This window comes from Opisthocomus hoazin, chromosome 11 (assembly GCF_030867145.1).
Source record: "Opisthocomus hoazin isolate bOpiHoa1 chromosome 11, bOpiHoa1.hap1, whole genome shotgun sequence".
Classification (NCBI taxonomy): domain Eukaryota; kingdom Metazoa; phylum Chordata; class Aves; order Opisthocomiformes; family Opisthocomidae; genus Opisthocomus; species Opisthocomus hoazin.
Genome location: NC_134424.1, coordinates 1,932,824 through 1,952,188, shown reverse-complemented (window position 1 = coordinate 1,952,188; position 19,365 = coordinate 1,932,824). Strand labels below are relative to the sequence as shown.

Below are 19,365 nucleotides of genomic sequence, written 5' to 3'. Positions count from 1 at the left end.
TTGTTGTTGGTTCTGTTCAGTCCAAGTGACTGCGCTGACTGCTCACAGAGCAGCAGGTCTCTGGACTAGACTGGGAAGAAGTGTTTGTGCGTGCACCCACAGCGCTGGGCTGTGTGGAAGTTTTGCTTGGAGTGTTCACGTCCCGTCGATGTCGGTGTGGATGGTGGTTTCAAGCGCAGTTACAGCGCAGTGTAATTCTCGTCATCACCCCGAGTACAGCTGAGTGTCTCGGCAGTCGCACAGAGCAGTTCTGTCCTACCGCTTGGCAGCATGGAAGATGCACAGGTGTGGAGCTGTTTCAAAATCTGTGGAGCTAGTAATCTAGTTTTACTGATCTGTGTTCTCTCCTTACATCTTTATGGAAACAGGCTGGGAAGATGGTCCTTTTTGGATGCTGATAGATAAAACTTCATAATCTTCACTTTCTGGTAGAAGGAAGGAGGCCAAAGAAAATGCCTTAAACAGTCTCTCTGGTTAAATTAATACAGGAATGTTGTGCAGGGATCTATAATAACTTGAAGTATGGCTTAGCTGGATTATCAAGCTTTTAACTTTTCTAATGTTTAATTTTATAGTTACTGTGGCTGTGCAGTGGCATGTCATGGTTTGCTTTGTGCGTGTTTACTCAATGTGAAAGAAATGTGCTTCCTCGGGTAGCATGCCCCAGCACTGCTCCCTCCTGGCTTGCTTTCGCACTGACCCTGACTAGAGAGCTGTGTAAATTCTGTGTGTGGGGGTGTAAATCAGGTTATCCGAGCTGTCTCGCTAAGAGCAGTGCGTTGCCGATGACACGAACAGCAAAGCCGTGGGTCCTGTTAAGGGAGAAGCAGCGTGGGAATGCCTGAGTGGTACGTGCTTCAGGACTTACACCCAAAAGATGAGTGTGCAAGGACTTGTCTCACTGGGTCGTAAACCTGCCATGAGTAGTCCATTGCTGCAGGACCGCAGATGCCGAACGTTGAAGTATGCCTTGGTGAAACATTGGGGTTTGCTTTTCCGTGTCACTTGGATGCAAACGCGGGGTGGCACTGAGAGGGGGTCTGCACTTTCAGAGGAGGAGTAAAATACTTGATGTTTTTATTTCCGTCACAGTGGAAGGTGGGTAAGTAGACCTTTGTGCCAGGATTAGTGCCTTTTAATTATGACATTACAGATTTTATTCTGTTAAAGGCAACATCTATCATTGTGATCGTTTTGAAGTGCTTCAATAAAGTGCTGTTGAAAACCATTCTTTTGCATGTTCATCTGTAGTAGTACAGCTGCTTTTATTATTAGAAATGCATAAGAAGCCTTCATTACCAAATTGTGGGAAACATTGTTATGCTCAAGCTAAACTAAGCACATCTATGCTACAACTTAATTCTTTAGATGCTGTGAGAGGAGCAAACCAGCTGACCCCCTGAAGCACTCTGCTGACAGCGAAGAGAGCCAGGCGGTACCGCTTCCGTGCTGATACGTTCCAGTAGCAAATTCAGGAAGTCTTTCCTGGCCGAATTAGGAAACTTCACGTTTTGAACAGTGTCATAAAATGGTGATCTTGAGTATACAGAATCACAGAATCACAGAATAGTAGGGGTTGGAAGGGACCTCTGTGGGTCATCTAGTCCAACCCCCCTGCCGAAGCAGGGTCACCTACAGCAGGCTGCACAGGATCTTGTCCAGGCGGGTCTTGAATATCTCCAGAGAAGGAGACTCCACAACCTCTCTGGGCAGCCTGGGCCAGGGCTCCGTCACCCTCAGAGGGAAGAAGTTCTTCCTCATGTTCAGACGGAACTTCCTGTGCCTCAGTTTGTGCCCATTGCCCCTTGTCCTGTCACTGGGCACCACTGAAAAGAGCTTGGCCCCATCCTCCTGACACCCACCCTGCAGATATTTGTAGGCATTTATAAGGTCCCCTCGCAGCCTTCTCTTCTTCAGGCTGAACAAGCCCAGTTCCCTCAACCTCTCGTAGTGGAGATGCTCCAGTCCCCTCACCATCCTTGTAGCCCTCCGCTGGACTCTCTCCAGTAGCTCTTCATCCTTCTTGAACTGGGGAGCCCAGAACTGGACACAGTACGAATGAGGCTAATTCTAAATGAATGCTAAATGTCATGGTTTAAAAAATGTAAGTGGTTGAATGCTGTCGCCTGGTTGGTGCTGGGTCAGTGTGTGCTGTGCGTTCGGACAGGGCTTTCTGCAGGAGCTGTAACTGCCGAACCTCATCTGGAGAGGGACCGGGAGCCTCGCGCTCGGCGGGGGACGGCGTGCCGGGTAGTCGGTCTGCGAAACTCTGCCCTTTCTCATCACGACTTCGCTTTGGGTGCTGAAGGCATTGGTCGGTCTCGTTTGTGTTCCTGAAAAGGCCTATTGGGTTGGAACTCCATAAACTGTATTATTCCATAAACAAAGCACATGCGTGAGTAGAGAAGGAAAAAGCTGTTGTGTGAAATTTAAAGCTAAACTTGACTCTCACAGAGTCTGAAGTAAACTGCTAAGTTGCTCCTGTGTTTAGATGGGATGTGGAAGGAGATTTCAGTCTTCTCAATAATGAGAAATTTCCCTCATTTTTTAGAGTCAATAAACGAATCCCCGTCTCGGTGTGCATAGATAATATTTCTGCTGCAGAAGGGGAAAAAAATTAAAAAGATGCCTGAATTCCACAGATTGCGGGAAGGATCTGAAGGAGCAGCCTCAGGCTGCTGGGTCTGAAGAGGCCAGCGCATCTGACCAGGAGCCAGCCCGCGGAAGCCGTCAGGGACCGCTGAAGGGTGAGGGGTTGTTTTGTAGATTTATTTGTTCTGCTGGTTTTGTTGTGATGAATGGAAAACAAAGAGCAAGATCTGACTTCTGAAATAGAAAGGATAAAGTGCAGGCTGAGGACAAATCAGGAGTGTCTGTCTGTGCAGAAGTCTTTATTTTTTTTTACCCCATGTAGGGATTTTTCATATTATTTCTGTCAATTTTCTTCCTAACACATCCTGCCCTTTCTGGCTGAAGGGACGCAGCGCCGGAGGGAGCACCAGCTCAGCGACCCGGCAGTGACTGGTGCTGCTGCTGGGGTCTCGGGGTAGCTCAGGGGCAGGGGTCCCCTCTCTGCCTCCCCAGCCGTAGTTTCCTCGCTGACTTTTCTGCTCTTTTCACTCTCTGAGGGGTTTTGCTTCGTTTCTATGCTTTGCACGGGGCCTTTCTCAGCTGTTCCCTTCGTGCTGCTTCCCGGAAAGGCCCCCGGGCCTGGAGCACCCCTCGCTCCCCTTCCCAGCCCGCGGCTGGAGCGCGGACTTCACTGAAAGGGGGGGGGCGTTGGGGCGTTTTGGGGGAGAAAACCCTGTTTCTCAGCCTTTGCCTTGTCCTCTTATTCCCTTATACGAGGCCCCGCCCCCTGGGGCAGCCACCGACGCCCCGCCCCCGAGGGGCAGCCACCGCCTCCCTACGCCCCGCCCCCCGCCTCCCCACGCCCCGCCCCCGGGCACTGCCACGACAGCCCTCCGCGCCCCGGCCCTTTAAGCCTCGCCGGGGCTTTTGAGTGACGTCGCTGCGCGCCCTATGACCGAAGGGCGGCCCCGCCTCCGGCTCGGCTCGGCTAATGGAAGGCGGGCGGGGCGGTCCCGGCGCCGGCCGCCCCGGGTGTGCCCCTTCCGCCGCCGTTAGCGCTGCCGAGCGGGCGGGGGTCGGGCGGCGCCTTTGAACTATGCGCGCGGGGCGGGGGCCGCCATGCAGTGGCGGTCGGTGCTGCTGGGGCTGCTGCTGCTGAGGCTGGGGCTGCAGGCGCTGCTGGCGCTGCTCCCCGCGCTGGCGCCCGGCCTCTGCCTGCGCCGCCGCTTCCCCTTCGCCTTCCCGCCGCCGCCCGGCGCCGCGCACTGGGGCTCGCTGCTGCGGCGGGGCGGCGGGGAGGCGGCGGGGGGCGGCTTCGATGAGTACGAGCGGCGGTACAGCGGCGCCTTCCCGCCTCAGCTGCGGGCCCGGCTGCGCGACGCCGCCCGCGGCATGTTCGTCTTCGGCTACGACAGCTACATGCGGCACGCCTTCCCCCGGGACGAGCTCGACCCGCTCCACTGCCGCGGCCGCGGCCCCGACCGCCGCGACCCGTGAGGCGCCGGGCCGGGGGGGAAGGGGGGGGACACGCGGGACCGGGCGCGGCGGGGCCTGACCCTCGGTTCTCCCCTTCCAGCTCCAACCTCAACATCAACGACGTGCTGGGGAACTACTCGCTGACGCTGATCGAGGCGCTGGACACGCTGGCGGTGAGCGCTGGGGGGGGCGGCCCCGGAGCCCGCCCGGGCCCTGCCAGGGGGAGCTGGGCCCGCCCGGGTGCGGTCACCGCTGGCGGGAGGGGCCGGGGCGAGGCCGGTCTGACCGGGGCGGGGGGGGGGGTCAGGCTGGGTAGGGGGAAGACATTTTCTGTCGTGGGGGTGGTGAAACCCTGGCACGGGTTGCCCAGAGCCGTGGTCACAGAATGGCAGCGTGGTGCGGGTTGGCAGGGACCTCTGGGGTCACCCAGCCCAACCCCCTGCCCAAGCAGGGTCACCCAGAGCAGGCTGCACAGCACCGCGTCCAGGCGGGGCTGGAATATCTCCAGAGAAGGAGACTCCACAGCCTCCCTGGGCAGCCTGGGCCAGGGCTCCATCACCCTCAGAGGGAAGAAGTTCTTCCTCGGGTTCAGCTGGAGCTTCCTCTGCTTCAGTTTGTGCCCGTTGCCCCTTGTCCTGTCGCTGGGCACCACTGGAGAGAGTCTGGCCCCATCCTCCTGACACCCACCCTGCAGATATTTATAAGTATATATTAGGTCCCCTCTCAGCCTTCTCTTCTCCAGGCTGAACAAGCCCAGCTCCCTCAGCCTCTCCTCATAGGAGAGATGCTCCAGTCCCCTCCTCATCCTCGTAGCCTTCCGCTGGACTTTCTCCAGTAGCTCCTCATCTTTCTTGAACTGGGAAGCCCAGCACTGGACAGAATACTCCAGATGGGGCCTCACCAGGGCAGCGTAGAGCGGGAGGAGAACCTCAGTGCCCCATCCCTGGAAACATCCAAAGCCAGGTTGGATGGGGCTCTGAGCAGCCTGGTCTGGTTGGAGATGTCCCTGCTCACTGCAGTGGGGTCAGACTGGATGGGCTGTAAAGGTCCTTTCCAACCCAAACCATGCTGTGATTGTGTTGGTCTGGCTGTTCGCAGCACAGCGGGTGCCAGGCATGGGTCAGCGAGGGGTTTGCTCCCAGCCCCGGTGTCAGAAACTGGGAGTTGGAGCTGGTGCTCGGGCGCGGAGCTGCGTTCAGAAGGGCTGTGAAGCTGCAGGTCTCGGTCGGTGGTTGGATTGAGGTGGGAGCGGGAGCTTGAGCTGTCGCCTCGACAGCAGGCAACATGCTGGAATGGATGCTGAAGGAAGGAGTTAAAGGGGAAAATGGTGTAGTACAGCATTGTTTTTTTTAATGTTCTCTTGAAGATGGGTCTTGCTGGGTTCATTTGCCCCGCTACTCAACAACACTGATGGTATCCATTGCTCTGCGGTTGAACTTCAAACCACAGTAAAACTGGTATCTTGAATCACCTCCATATTAAAAAAACCCAAAAAGCTGGTGGAGCAGGAGATGGGTACTTGGCAGAGAAACTTGATGAGGAGTTGAAGAAAGACAGGAACAGAAAGTCTCAAAAAGTGCTGATGTTTCGTGCACAGCTGCTGATAGAAATAGAGATCAATTCTAAACATGGAGAGTGGGTAAGATGACATCGTCAGGAACCGATTAAAATTGTAATGAGCTTCAGTAATACGCAGTAAAAGGTCTAATAGTTTCTGAGAGGTTATTAAATCCTTCAGTTCTGAGGAGAAGGTGGTGCTGGGTGTAGGTCAGCTAAGAGCTGGATCCCGAGCTAGCAGTGTTACACATGCAGGGAGGGGTAAGAGTACGGGAGGGTGGAGGTATCAGGAGAGGCTTCCACAAGAGATGGAGGGAATTTCGGAGATCTTCCCCACAGCTCAGGTGAGGTCTCTTTCGGAACACTGCCGTACTCTGATGTTCAGGAAGGGTGGATTTGAGCTGGAATCCGCATGGGCTGCTGAGAGAGATGTCAGGAGGAGAGTTCCTCTTGTTCAAGACGACTGAAAGAGCGCTGATTGTGTTGCTTGGCAGAGAGGGCCTGGCTGACGTGTAAGTCCACATGAAGAGTGGTGAAAGGAAGGAGGGGAGAAGCTGTACATCTGCTTCTCGCCTGCTGAGATAGACCATCATTTGCATTTCTGATAAAATTTGAAGGGAATATTAGAAGCAAGTCGTTTTTAGCTTAGTAGTACCAGTAGGATGGTGGCATGGCGAAGAGCCCCTTCTGTGAACTCCTTATGCATATTGAGAAAACCCCCTTATGCTTCGTAGTCTTGTTTTTGCAGCCAGGGCAGATTCTTGGCGTTCTGGCGTGTGACCAGGGCCCCTTGGTGCGCGTGATCCATAACGTGTTTCTCTCGTCTTGAGGAGGAGGTGGTGTGTACGATGGCTGTACATGTGCGATGGAACTGCAGCTCTGCGGTGAGAAGGTCTCGGCTGTGTGACCAAATGCGGCAGTAATGAACAGAACTGAAAGCAGGAAGGGAGGAAAACGTTGGTTTTAACCAAAACAGAAGTTAGGGATCCGTGCTGCGCGGCTGGTGGCGTGTTGGCTCAGCAGTGGCCTCCCCGTCCTCGCTCGCCAGCAGCTCGGTGTCCTGTCCACACCTTTTGGGGCAGGACCGAGCTGTTTTGGTTTTTTTTCTCAAATATAAAACTTGGAATTCTTAGAGCCTCTTGTGTTTGAGAAGCTTCTGCGTGATGAAAGCCTGTTTTGTTCTCCATCCGCCCAGATCTGTGCGAATGCTGTCCCACTAGGTCTGGGTATGGGGAAGGGCAGAGTGGCTGGTGCGTGGGTTTTTTGGTGGTTAAAGACCTAGGTAGGTTCCCAGTCTCATCATGAACTTAACCAAGCAGGAGCCTGCGCTTTTTTTCCACATTCCTGCTTCGTTGGAGCTGGGGCTGAGTTTACGTCTTGTCTCTGGATGTAGTGGAGATCAGTTGCTAAGGAATAGCTACGGAAAACCAGCGTGAGGGAGCTCCTGGGCACAGCAGGCAGCGTTGGGCCGAGAGCCCGAGAGGCTGGACTCCCCTGGTCAGATAAATGTCGGATCAGACTTCGTTGTTCTGCGAGTTTTGTTGCCTTTTAAGCTAGACTTCACTCTTAAGCTGATAGTTTAACCAGTCAAACCACTGAGTGCGCTAGGTCTGGAGAGTTTTTAGACTCCTGCTCTGAGAGATCACCCACAAAGCTGATGCTGGAGGTGGAAGAGTACACGAGTGCGTAGATTAGTAAAACAGACAAAAATGTGTCTTTGTGGATTTCTCTGTTTTAACAAACTTTTTAAAAAATGCGCTTTTATGGGTCAGTGGGACTGGTAACTTTCCGGAAAGTCTTTTTAGCAGGAGCTGGAAATACTCTGTTCTGTATCGAGGTAATATGACTGTTGGTCTAAGATGTTAACCTGCCGTTCTTTTCCCCAACCGTCTTAGACATCTATTAGACAAAATGTCTTTGTTTTTCTGTAAAAGGTGATGGGAAACTCCTCAGAATTCCAGAAAGCAGTGAAGTTGGTGATTGACACGGTTTCGTTTGATAAAGACTCAACGGTCCAAGTTTTCGAGGCGACTATCAGGTACGTCGCTCTAAGTTTCTGTTTTTAGAACAGTACCAAGGTGAAAGACTTGGTCTGCGTAGATGGGAGAACCAAAGTAAAATCATCGGTAAGGATGTTTTTGGTGGGCTTTATTCCATAATTGTTCCTTGAGTAAGTTGTTTTTTAACTTTTTGTGAAAATATTCCATGCTTTGATCATTAAAACAAGTTTAACGGGTCACATGTGACTTGAAGCAGTGATACAGTGGTAGTCTCAACTGTCTTTGGCTTGCAGACTGCTACTTTTCTGTTGTTGCTCCTGCAGCAGAGGCTCAGATCTGTGCACAACAAACCACCCTGCTGACGGGTTTTCCTGGTTTTGCTTTTCTTCCATGGACCTCCTGCTTGCTTTCACTTTTGTCTTAGTTGAAAAACAGGCCTCTCTGTCTTGGAGACGAGTTTAAGATACTGTCTGATTTTAATTGGCTTAATTTTCTGAATGTCTTAAAACAGTTTTATTCAATTGCTGCTTAACTTGGCTAGACTTTCTGTTTTCTCAGTATGAACTTCATATACAACCTTACTACCATTTGCAGCAGCAAAAGCAGTGGGGGCAAGGAGGTCTTTGCATATAAATAGACTTGGTGTGTTGCAAGGAGCTGCTGGGTTAGGTAAATTTTGCAGAACCGGATTTTGGGATTGCTGTGGGTGACAGGCAGCGTGACTTCTAGATGTTTTCACTGCTGGTGGGGAAAAAAGCAGATCTCTTCCTGTGGTGCCTGTAAGGTGCGCAGAATAATACTTATGTTAAACATGCTGGGAAGGGTTTAACTGAAGAACTAGGCTCAGATCAGATTTAAAAACTGAAGATCTTTTCCTTTTCCCCGTAGGGTTTTGGGAAGCCTGCTTTCTGCCCACATCATAATAACAGATACCAAACAGCCTTTCGGTGATATGACCATTAAGGATTACGACAACGAGCTGCTGCATATGGCTCATGACCTGGCAGTGAGGCTGCTTCCAGCCTTCGAGAACACCAAAACTGGCATTCCGTATCCTCGGGTAAGCGAGCGCATCAGCACAGCAGGGAAATGGTCTAAGAGCAGTAATTCTCCTGTCCTGCACCTGGAGTTCTGTGTGCTGTGTGTGCCTGTGTACGGGCGCTGGTGGTATTGAACCTGCTCGAAGTTACGCTGAAATGGCGTGGGGCGAGAAACTGCGCTGCGTTGTGGTGACATGGATGATACCTGAGTTGGTCCTTATGTCTGGTAAATGTTTTCTTGAGGCTGTTTTTGCACTCTGTCTATATAGAATTGTTCCATACAGGTCAGTAGTCATTTGTTTCTGTGCTGTTCGGCTGGAACGTGCCCTGCCCTGTGCTTTCTTCTATTCCATGCAGCAACAAACAGTGCTGTTGGAAGGAAGCTTAGCAAGAAATCCTGTCAAGGGAAATAGCCAAGGAAAGTGACTATTGGTGACTTGGTACTAAGTTAACTGTGGTGATAAAATAAAACTTGTCCAAAATATTTGTCATACGGGGAGCAGGATCTGTCATTTTCTTGAGCGCTGCGTAGTGAGTACTCTGGAATACTGCGGTGTTCTCGAGTGGTGCATCCCCTTGTTTTGAGCAAGTTTTTTTTAGAGGAGTTCTACTGGAAGAACTCTAAACTGTGCAACTAATTAGCCCTTGCCTGACTACTTTGACTTTCTGGGGACAGCAGCACAGCTTTTCCTCCAGACCTGTCAGGCTGTGGAAACGTGACCTTTCACTTCTGTTCAGAGTCCAGTAAAGCAGTTGCAGGCGGTCTAACTTCCCTTCAGCGTTCTGCTCTGTGGGGAAGTTGAGGAGCATTCACTGAGGAAACTCTTGGTTTCAAGAACGCTGGGTGAGGAGAAGCAGTACTTGCATCGCCCTTGGAAGAACCTGAATGTTTAGTAGAAAGGGTGAAAAAGTGGACTGAAATTTGGAAGGATTAGCGAGAGTAGCAAAATTGGGATTGCCTACCTTGAGCATGATGCTATAAAGTTGGAAGATGAATTTCAGGCATTCTTCAGGAAAGCTTTTTGAATAAGCAGTGATAACACTGGCTTTCTAACTATATATGTATTGCATGCTACGTACTGCAAAAGCCGATAAAAGGGCTTTATAATAAATACAAGACTGCAGGTTCGAGCCCAGCTGTGTGAGGTGCAGCCTGCCTTCCTGCTGCTGTCACTCTCTCTGCCTACTTCACAGGTCAATCTGAAGACGGGGGTGCCTCCAGACAGCAATAATGAAACTTGTACTGCAGGAGCCGGGTCCTTGCTGGTGGAGTTTGGTATCCTGAGCAGGCTGCTGGGTGATTCCACGTTTGAGTGGGTGGCCAGGCGAGCTGTCAAAGCACTCTGGAGCCTCAGGAGCAATAACACGGGACTGCTAGGTAATCTCTTCTGGGGTGATGCTGTGGTGACCGGCTCCGTGTTTTAACCTGCCTCAGTCTCCTGGAGCAGAATGCCATCACGCTACAGGCTGCTTTCATGTATCGTAAACTTTGTCGGCCTGCTTCCTCTGGAGCTGTGAAGTCATACTCTCCTCATGTGCTCGTGGTTTCTGCTAACCGAATGGCGCTTGGTAGTTTCGTCAGAGAAACGGAGTATCTGAATGACTTCTTAGGGCACAGGTTGTCAAAGACAGATTTTTCATGAAACTGGGAAATGAAACTGAAGTTCTTGCACTTGTATCCCCGTGAATATAATTTAGATTGGCAGATGACTAAAAGTACTTAAAACACCTGCATGCGTGTGCCAGTTCCTTGGGTGAATGCACTGTGACACTTCATTTTGATAGCAATCTTTGATTGTTCCTCCTTAGGACGTTTGGAAGATGTAGTATTTCTAAGTTCTTGATGATTTTTCTCTGATGTGCTTGGCACCTTTAGACTAAACTTTCTGTCTGTTCTGAAAGGAAATGTTGTGAATATTCAAACTGGTCATTGGGTTGGAAGGCAAAGTGGATTGGGAGCAGGGTCGGATTCGTTCTACGAATACCTTCTGAAGTCTTACATCCTCTTTGGAGAAAAGGAAGACTTGGAGATGTTCAGTGATGCTTATCGGAGCATTCAGAACCACTTAAGAAGAGGGTATGTTATTTCGTATGAGTATCAATTCCTTAAGCAACGAGTACTTCAGCAAGATATGAGAGATTGTATAGTGTTTGGTGTTATGCTTTAGGAAATCTGTGTTCTCTTTTTTTCTTTAAAGAAACAAAATCTTATTTCTGTGGTAGTCAGTATGGAAATAAATTTTAAGGTTCCCTTCACTCCTTAGTCAACTGATCTGTACAGCATTATTGCTGCAAAGCTAAACTGGTTACCGTCCAAGTTAGCGAATGTTTGAGAGAAGGCTGTAGAACTGCAAGGGAAATGTATTAAACTGAGAGGTTTAATACTTCCGACAGCCTGATCTTACCTAGCATGACTTTTTTGGTAGAGATTCTGCTGATGTAACTTTAGGATATGATGTACATACCCATATGAATTAATTTTTCTGAGAGTGACTGACATTTTGGTTCTTTTCAAAATGGCTTTGAGCGTAGCACGACAAATCTGTGACTGCTTCTCTCTGCTAGTGGCAGTGCTGTGAGATGAAACACGCATTGTGTTCGTTTCAAATGGTGAGTATTGACACGCTCTTATTGTTACTTGGCAGTCGAGAAGCTTGCAACGAAGGTGAAGGTGACCCTCCTTTGTACGTTAATGTTAACATGTTCACCGGACAGCTGATGAACACGTGGATCGACTCTTTGCAAGCCTTTTTCCCTGGACTACAGGTAAACTTTCGGTCTGTTAAAGACCAAACAACACAGCGGAGGGGTGTCAGAAGGGCTCGTTCTAATCCTAGGCTGTGAGCAAGCCTAAGCATCTCTTCCGAGATGAGCTTCGACCTGTGAGCTTACCTCTGGCCGCTCTGGTAGGAGAATCTTCTGGAAGGCCTCACCTGCTCGCTACGAGGTTTGAGATACTTTTTTAACCTCAGCATTTGTAGACCATGCTGTGAGGCTGAGCTCTGCTAAAGCTTTTACCACAAAGGAATTAATACCCAGTTTTGGGGTCGTTGGGGTTGTCTCTTCTCATGAGGGGAGCGTTTTATTAAGTGGCATGTTCTTATACAGAGCGGAAAGCAATTTGCTGGCTTGCAGTACCAGGCGTGCGTGTTTATGGCTGTTGTTCTGCCTAGGTGTTGATAGGAGATGTGGAAGATGCTATTTGTCTCCATGCTTTTTATTATGCCATATGGAAACGATACGGAGCTCTCCCAGAAAGATACAACTGGCAGTTGCAAGCACCAGATGTTTCTTTTTATCCACTGAGGCCAGAGTTAGTGGAATCCACATATCTTCTTTATCAGGTACTTGACTTTTCTGAGCTTACAGCTCATGTTTTGGCAAAAATGGTTTTGTTCAGAATGTCACTTTTGCTACCCCTAGCCGCTGGCCTGCTAATGAATTCTTCATTACCCCTGCCTCTGGAGCTGCCTGTTCTTACACGGAGGTCTCTGTTTGGGCACTAGATTGTTATGCAATGTAGTTGCTATGTTGTTTGCTCAAAAAGTAGCCTTTTTTTATAAAACAGCCAAAAATGAGACTAAACAACCTTTTCAAAAAAGAGCCGGCGGATTTTTGCAAGGTAGAGACTTGTGACTTCTTAATAGAAATCGTTGAAGTAAATGTAATAGCTTTGCTTGCTGTATTGTCTATGCAAAGTCTCCAGCTGGCAGAAGATACAGTGAACTAAAATAACTTTCTGGCTGCAAGAAAACTGTTGGAGAGTTTGAGTTTACTACAAGTTTTATTAGGATTTGCACTAAAGCAAATGCAAGAAGTTTGCACAGAGTAATCAAAGTCATGTTCCTATAAAGATAAGTTTCCTGTAATATACGAGAATCTGATACTACTAGGCCTCTGTTGTAAGTGTTATTTTTACAAGATTTTGAAATTGCTGACTCTTCACTCGTCTGTCTTCCTTATTTAGGCCACAAAGAACCCATTTTACCTTCATGTGGGAATGGATATTCTGCAGAGTTTGGAAAAATACACAAAAGCAAAGTCAGTCTTCCATGTTCTTTGCATTCTCTCAGTCCTATGTACATATTTTATTATATAAATATTATATAGAATCCAGTCTGCCAAATGTAGGTAAACCAGAAAACCCAGCCCTCCATGAAAGCCGCAAGTGATGATTGGTTTAGTGAGCAATTATTTCTTTCTTGTCTGAAAATGGACCCATAGTCCAGTGACAACTTTATGCCTTCAGAATTTTATAACAACCTTTCGGAGTGCATTGCTGATGATCAGTTGCTAAAAACTGGGAAAATTGGTAGTTTTTTTTATTTTTTGTGAATCCTACAAGAATATTTGTAACCTCCCGGGCCCATGGTGTTTAACTAAACTAGAGGGATGGCCTCAAAGTTAGATGCTGTTGCCTATCAGCTTTCATCTCAAGGCAGTAACAGTGAATCCTGAGTCTCTGAACTCCTTGCAAGAGTCAGAGGGAAGATAGTGAATTTTTATTCAGCTGTTGGTATCTGCTGATTTTGTAGACAAGGCTGTACCAGCCATAGGACAGTATAAACCAGTGCCGTTCTGCAGTGAAGTGGGATTCAGATGCTGTGTAGGGGCTTGACTGAAAGAAGTGCGCTGTGTGACAGCTTGCAGCTTCGTCATTTGTTAAGTGTTGGTGGGAGGGAAGAGTAGGTAGGTCGGGAAGAAGCCTTTGCATGAGACCAGACTTCCAGACCTGGGTTTTTCATGTGCTTGGTTCGGGGGAAGTTACCTGTTTTGTGTGGGGTGCCTTGAGAGCGTCTTGCTGCTTTGAGAGACTCTTAGTAAATCTGCACGATGGAGTAGACAACACAGGGTCAATGCTTACAGCCTCATCAGAACACCAGAAACCAATCAGCACTCGCTTGTAGAAGAGGCTTGCTTCATGTTGACTTCACCCCTAGTGACAACTGGAGTGGTCTGAGGTTGTGAGGTATCTAGGGAGCGCTTTGAGATCGGAATGCGTGGGAACTAAACCCGAACTAATCTTCAATCTTGCAGGTGTGGCTATGCAACGTTACACCACGTTGTAGAGAAGACAAAGGAAGATCGAATGGAGAGCTTTTTTCTCAGTGAAACCTGTAAATATTTGTACCTGGTATGTATAGGTTCTTCCTTTCCAATGTACTCTCTTGCCTGCGCTGTGCACAAGCGTGGCACGGCAGGGAGACAGGGCCTCGTTAATTAGAAACTGCTGAGCTCTGGAGAAGAGGGGGGTTTAGTTATCAGAATGTGTCAGAGAATGCGCTGCACTTCTTTCTTTGACCCTACCCTAGTCTTGGAGGCTTAGGCAGCTGCTGGCTGGAGAGCGGGCAGCTCTGCTGGGGGGGAGCTGGGGAGGACAGGAGGCAGGACTGGAGGAAGCCACTGCTCAGCTCTGAGCTAGGTTACTGCTTGCAGCCATTTTGCCTGCCTTGCAGCAGCCTCCGATTTCTCCCCGTCAGGCTTTGGCAGTCACAGGAGAAAGCATTTCAGCCAACACTGCTTAAGCTACTGTTCTCAATCTCCTTTAGTGTAGAAAAGCAAATAAATCTGTGACTGAGTGGAAACAGTGGATGCCAGCCTAGAAAAGCCTGCATAATGCAGCTTAGAAAAATAAGGGCAGTTTAGTTGTGTGAGAAGTTTTTCTTTTGCTCTCCCCTTTTAACCGTTAAAATAAATCCCTTGCGTGAGAACTCTTTATTTCCATTTGCTCTGACAGCAGTTATCCATTTAGCACTAAAAGGTTGCGTTTTGTGTGATGCTTCGCATGCGTGAGTGCATGCGTTTGAACTTGTCCTTGATGGGACTGATGAGTGTTGCACACATCCTACAGCGGTCTCTGCCATCTCTTGTTTAGTTGTTTGATGAAGAGAATCCACTGCATAAATCTGGAAATAAGTATATGTTTACTACTGAGGGACATATAGTGTCTGTGGACGAGCGTTTCCGTAACTCGCTGTGGCAAGACATCCTCCCTGGAGAAGAGGACAGCGCAGAGAAAATGAAACCGAGCGAGTTAAAGGCAGTCAACTTCAGCTCTAATGTAAGGAATACACAGTGTTCCTGGCTGCGTTGCTGGGGAGGGGATGTGTGTTGAACTGGGTTAGGCGGTAGAAAAAGTCATTTGGAAGTGTTTCCTTTATAAATGTCAAATATCTGAGAAGCTCCCTTATGAAAAACACTTTCGATAGTGGAATGAATGGATTAGGATAAACGTGGGAGTGATTATGCTGAAGGTGAAACCTGTCCCCTTTTAAATATTGTGCAGCAATTGTTTTTTTCTATGTTCATTTATTCCCAGTTATTTTTCCTTCCCCTTTTCTTTGCCCTTAAAATCTTCCAGTGTTGCAGTGATGGGGAAGGAGCAAAGGAGAGGGTCATTTAAACAAAGCTTTTTGTCCTCAGAATGGTTTTGAAGGCATGTAAAGGTGACCTTTCTTAGCCAGGCATCACCCGAGTAGAGTGCTGTGGACCCAGTGCCTATCACCGACGCAAACAGATACGGTTTTACTACAGAACAGTTGTTTTAGATCTCTGCTAGTAGGTTCTAGCTGGTTCCTACCCTCCTCCCCCCCAGTCCTGCAGAAAAAGAGCATTATTTTAAAAAACATTCACAGTTGTCATAGTGAAGGAAGTCTCAGTTGAACAACAAGCTGCAGTAGCTTGGCGTGTGTTTGGAAGCTCGCAGCCTGCACGAAGGAAACACTTGCTGTTCATTTATGTGGTTTGTGCTGGAAGTTTGCAGAGAGCGAGGGACAGCCGGGACCAAAAGTGTTCCTGGGTACAATTTTCTGTGCTGGGAGGAAATCTGTGGTTACTGATGCTGAAATGCCTGCTAGACTGCATGGGATTGCCTGTTTTCGTATTGGAGTTCTTAAAAATATTCTCATTTTGTTAACAGTGCAACAGAGTTCCTGATGAGCGGCGATACTTACTGCCACTGAAGAGCAACTACATGAGGCAGATTGATCGAATGGTGGGCTTGATCTGAATGGTTCTTCGGAGTAACTTGCGTCGTGCGTTAGGAGGAGCGTGGGATTTGGCTGTAGACATTCCTCTCCTCTCCAGCTACTCACCTGCCCGTGCCGAGTCACTTGGGTAACCCCCATGCTTGTTAGTTTTCAGTTACCGGCGTGAAGGGAGATCAAGTTCTCTTACGAGTTCCGTCTTCTGAACTGTGGTAACTCCGTGTGCCATCTGAATAGAGATTTCTTGTTTTAAGACTTCCTAGGAAAAATGTTGTTGCAAATGAAGGCTGAACATACTTTTTTTTTAGAAAAAAAAAAAAAAAAGCAAATTGGCATGTGCCACGTAGCTACCTCTCTGTAGCTGTATTACAAATGTCCCTTTGGAAAAGGGTCTAGTATTTAATTTGAAATGATCTTGGGATTGGGGAAGGAGTGGGAAAGTGCAATTTCTTACACCAAGTTTAATCATTGAATTATTCTGACTAACAATACACAACTTTAAGTACTACTCAGGTAGGAACCCACTGGTAATGGGTTTTGCTAAAAGAAAAATGCTGTATTTAGAATAGTATCTTGGAGAGATAACTCTTGATTGTATAAGAAGCTATCAGTATAGTCACGATATCCCTCGTATGCGCAGTTGTATAGAACTGCACGGTCGCAAAAGCCTGTGGCTACAGAAACCAGTAACAAAACAAATCAGGTGCCTTTTTTTTGTAAGGGAACGGGGGGGTGGGAAGGGGAAATTGCAGAGCCACTCAGCTGTCCAAGCGGCTAACTTCAAATAGCTTAGCTGAGCAGAAGTGCCAAAAGTTTCGTTGCTTGCCAAGTATCTAGTGCCTTTTCAGGAGAGATGCTGCTAAGAACTGGTGTAACAGTACCTGAAGAACAAACTATTTCACATTCCTGACAGCATTAATGTGTTGGTGCCTTCAGCTTTATTCACTAGCAGGAAAAACTGGGCTTGCTTGGGAAGACGGATGAAGTGTTTCTGATTAGCTGGTTACAAAATGCAGTGGATCCCAAAGTAACTGAAAAAGTGACTTACGTATGAGATGACTTATGTTGTGTTTTTTTCTTCAAAGATACTGGAAGAATATCAACTGCTGTGCCCATCCCAAAGATCACTGGTGGGCTGGATTTATTCTCGGTGTCAGTCTAGTTACAGGGCTGCCTCTGCATCACCCTGGGGATGGGGTTCGTAGGAGCTCTGAGCCTGCGGTGTGCTGGCTTCCCTCTGCCGCCAGACGCTGCGGAGCCCGCCGTCGCGACGGGGCCCCGGCTGCGCTGCCGGCCATGCTGTACTGGACCTGCAAACTGGGCCTGCTGGTTCCCCTCAGGAGCGGTGGGAGGATGCTGTTGCTTCATCCCACAGTCTTGAAGTACAGCTCAGATAGGTTTGAGGAATAACTGTCTATGAGCTTTCAGGAAGGGAGTAGTTAAAGTCAGGCAGGGCTGTTGAGGGATGACAACAAACTGAGGCCAGAACAACTGATTCTAAGTATAAGAGAGTTTGGGTTTTTTTTTTAAGTGGCTTCCCGTTGCTTACGTGCCTTTTACTTTTCACTACAGTTGAAGTAGTTGAATGTTACTCTTGGGTTAATGATTTTTAAATGAAGACTTAAATATAAGGGCAAACTTGATCTGCTGTATTTTCACCTTCTTATACCACCGTTGGTTTTCATAAACCATATGTTGCAACTCAGAACTTTTCTAATAACTATGAAGTTAGTGCAGAAGGGGTTATTGTTCAAATCTTTTAGTATACAGATGCATCTCAGGGACTTCACTGTAGAATTTTTATTCCACGATAGTTGGATCTTGTATTCAAGCAAAAAAAAACCCCAGTAATCCTGTCTTCTGAGTCTTACTGTGTGTATTTTAAGGGGGGGTGAGGGAAGGAAATATCTTAAGGTTTCCCAAAACATTGCGATAGAGTCAGTTGCCTTGGTAGCTGGGACAGCTGGCAGTTCCAGCCCTGCAGAACTGGCTTTGCAAACCCGTTACTGGAGTGTCTTGGTTGCTTGTCCAATTGCCTATTTCGGAGCAAAACCTGAATTCAAGGTGTTGTGATCCAGAGAGGTATCAGGAGGGGTCCAAGACGTCGTTCACCTGGGCATGCAGGTGTGCTCCGGTGGGTGAAAGCGTGAAGAAGCGCGGGAGGACGCGTGCAGGGAGTGCTGTCTGCCGACGGAGGGAGGGAGGAAGCCGAGATATCTGGGCTTTCTGAAATGCTGCGTCTGGGCCAGGTCTTCTCACCGTAACTCTGCCGTGGGAAGCGCAGGGAGCGTGGAAGCCAGCTCGGCGTTCCACCGCTGGCCGTTTGCCGTGGCGGGTGCCGGGACGGACACTGCCCTGGGTGCGTTTGTGGCTGCAGCCGGTTGTGATTTTTGCCCGACTCGCAGTTCAGCTCTCTGAACGTGCGTCGTACACCCGTCAGTCACCTCTCGGGGCTTTGTGCCTTCCGAAGCACCCGAGCCCTGGTAAGGTTCCAGCCGGGCGTTACGCACAGAAAGCTGTGTCAGAGTTTTCCGCAGAGAATTACGCGACTGTAGTGAAGTTGCACAACTGTTCTGCCACCGCGCTTTTCCCTCCTGTGCGTTGCCAGAAGCAGAGCGAGAGGTAGGACGGGAGCAGCACGGGCAGGGATGGCAGCCTTTCAGCCCTTGGTGACGTGGGCCGCTAGTTACGGTGCCAAATCGTGTATGTGGTCAGCTTCTCGTTAGCAGCTGCGTTGCAATTTGTGTTGCCAAGGTGATCTGACAGTCACCTTTCCATAGGAAGGGTTTTTGCCTACAAGGAGACTGGTGCTGACTACGTGGTAAAGAGCTTTGTATTCTTTTAAGGAGCCAATTTTTCTTCCTCTTTGTTTTAAAAATGCTTTGGTACATTTTTACTCTGTAACGACAGGGCACATGCTATGCACTAAAATTCAAACCTTTGTATAAGTCAATGATATCAAAATGAAATTGATAACACTGCTGGAATAACTTGCTGAAACAGACTTCTGTATTTCTTGGTATAATGTGCAATATCAATTTTTTCCTAATTAAAAATGCAATGTATGCTTAATTGTTCTTTTTCCATGAAGTATTTAATTGGGGATGGGAAATTTTTAAAAGGACCAAATGTTCTTTCATGAAATGTCCAAAATTTTCAAAACTGAGCTTCAATTTTACAAATCTGCATTAAAAAATGGTGTATTTGACCACTTTTCTGTGTGTTTTTGTTATAGCGTAGTTCTTGTAAGGCCACCGTGAAGCTTGCAGGTGGTCTCCCAAACGCAGGGAGAAGGTCGCTATGGGTGCAGGTAGCTGATCTTTGCCATTCACCGGACAGGAGTGACCTGGGAGTAGGGGTGAGTGAAGGAGAACAGACCTGAAGTGTGCGTTCAGGCAGATCCGTGGCTCTTCTGCAAGTTCTCCATGGCTTGGCCCATCTGAAGAGCTCAAGATCTCTGGCTTCAGTAACAGAAGTCCCCAATCAGTTCTCCAGCTCTGTCGTGGTGTCCGTGGCATCTGGCTGTGCCTGAAGCTCTCTGTCCCAAAGAGGGAGGCTGGGAATTTACTTTTTATTTCTGAGCCAGCCGTAGTCATGAGCTGTCGCTGCGAGGATCGTTGCTGTCTGTTACAGCAAATAACGTGTTACTGCGCTTCCGTAGAGGCTGGGCACACTGCTGGGTGCTTTGGGGAGGAAGGAAAAGACTGCCTCAGCCAGGACTGAACAGTTTTTTGT

At 48.5% G+C, this 19,365-nt stretch overlaps 1 protein-coding gene across 1 annotated transcript; it reads left to right on the top strand.

Annotated features, from left to right (window-relative positions):
• Window positions 1–3,597: 3,597 nt before the first annotated feature.
• On the top strand, window positions 3,598–18,702 carry EDEM1 (ER degradation enhancing alpha-mannosidase like protein 1). The gene is made up of 12 exons (XM_075432765.1): window positions 3,598–4,064; window positions 4,148–4,220; window positions 7,539–7,642; window positions 8,493–8,664; window positions 9,839–10,022; window positions 10,547–10,721; window positions 11,290–11,410; window positions 11,818–11,988; window positions 12,612–12,685; window positions 13,682–13,778; window positions 14,520–14,705; window positions 15,564–18,702. Exons 1-12 carry the CDS (start codon window positions 3,691–3,693, stop codon window positions 15,651–15,653), a joined length of 1,821 nt encoding a protein of 606 aa, XP_075288880.1. The 5' UTR covers window positions 3,598–3,690; the 3' UTR covers window positions 15,654–18,702.
• The last annotated feature ends 663 nt before the right edge of the window (window positions 18,703–19,365 follow it).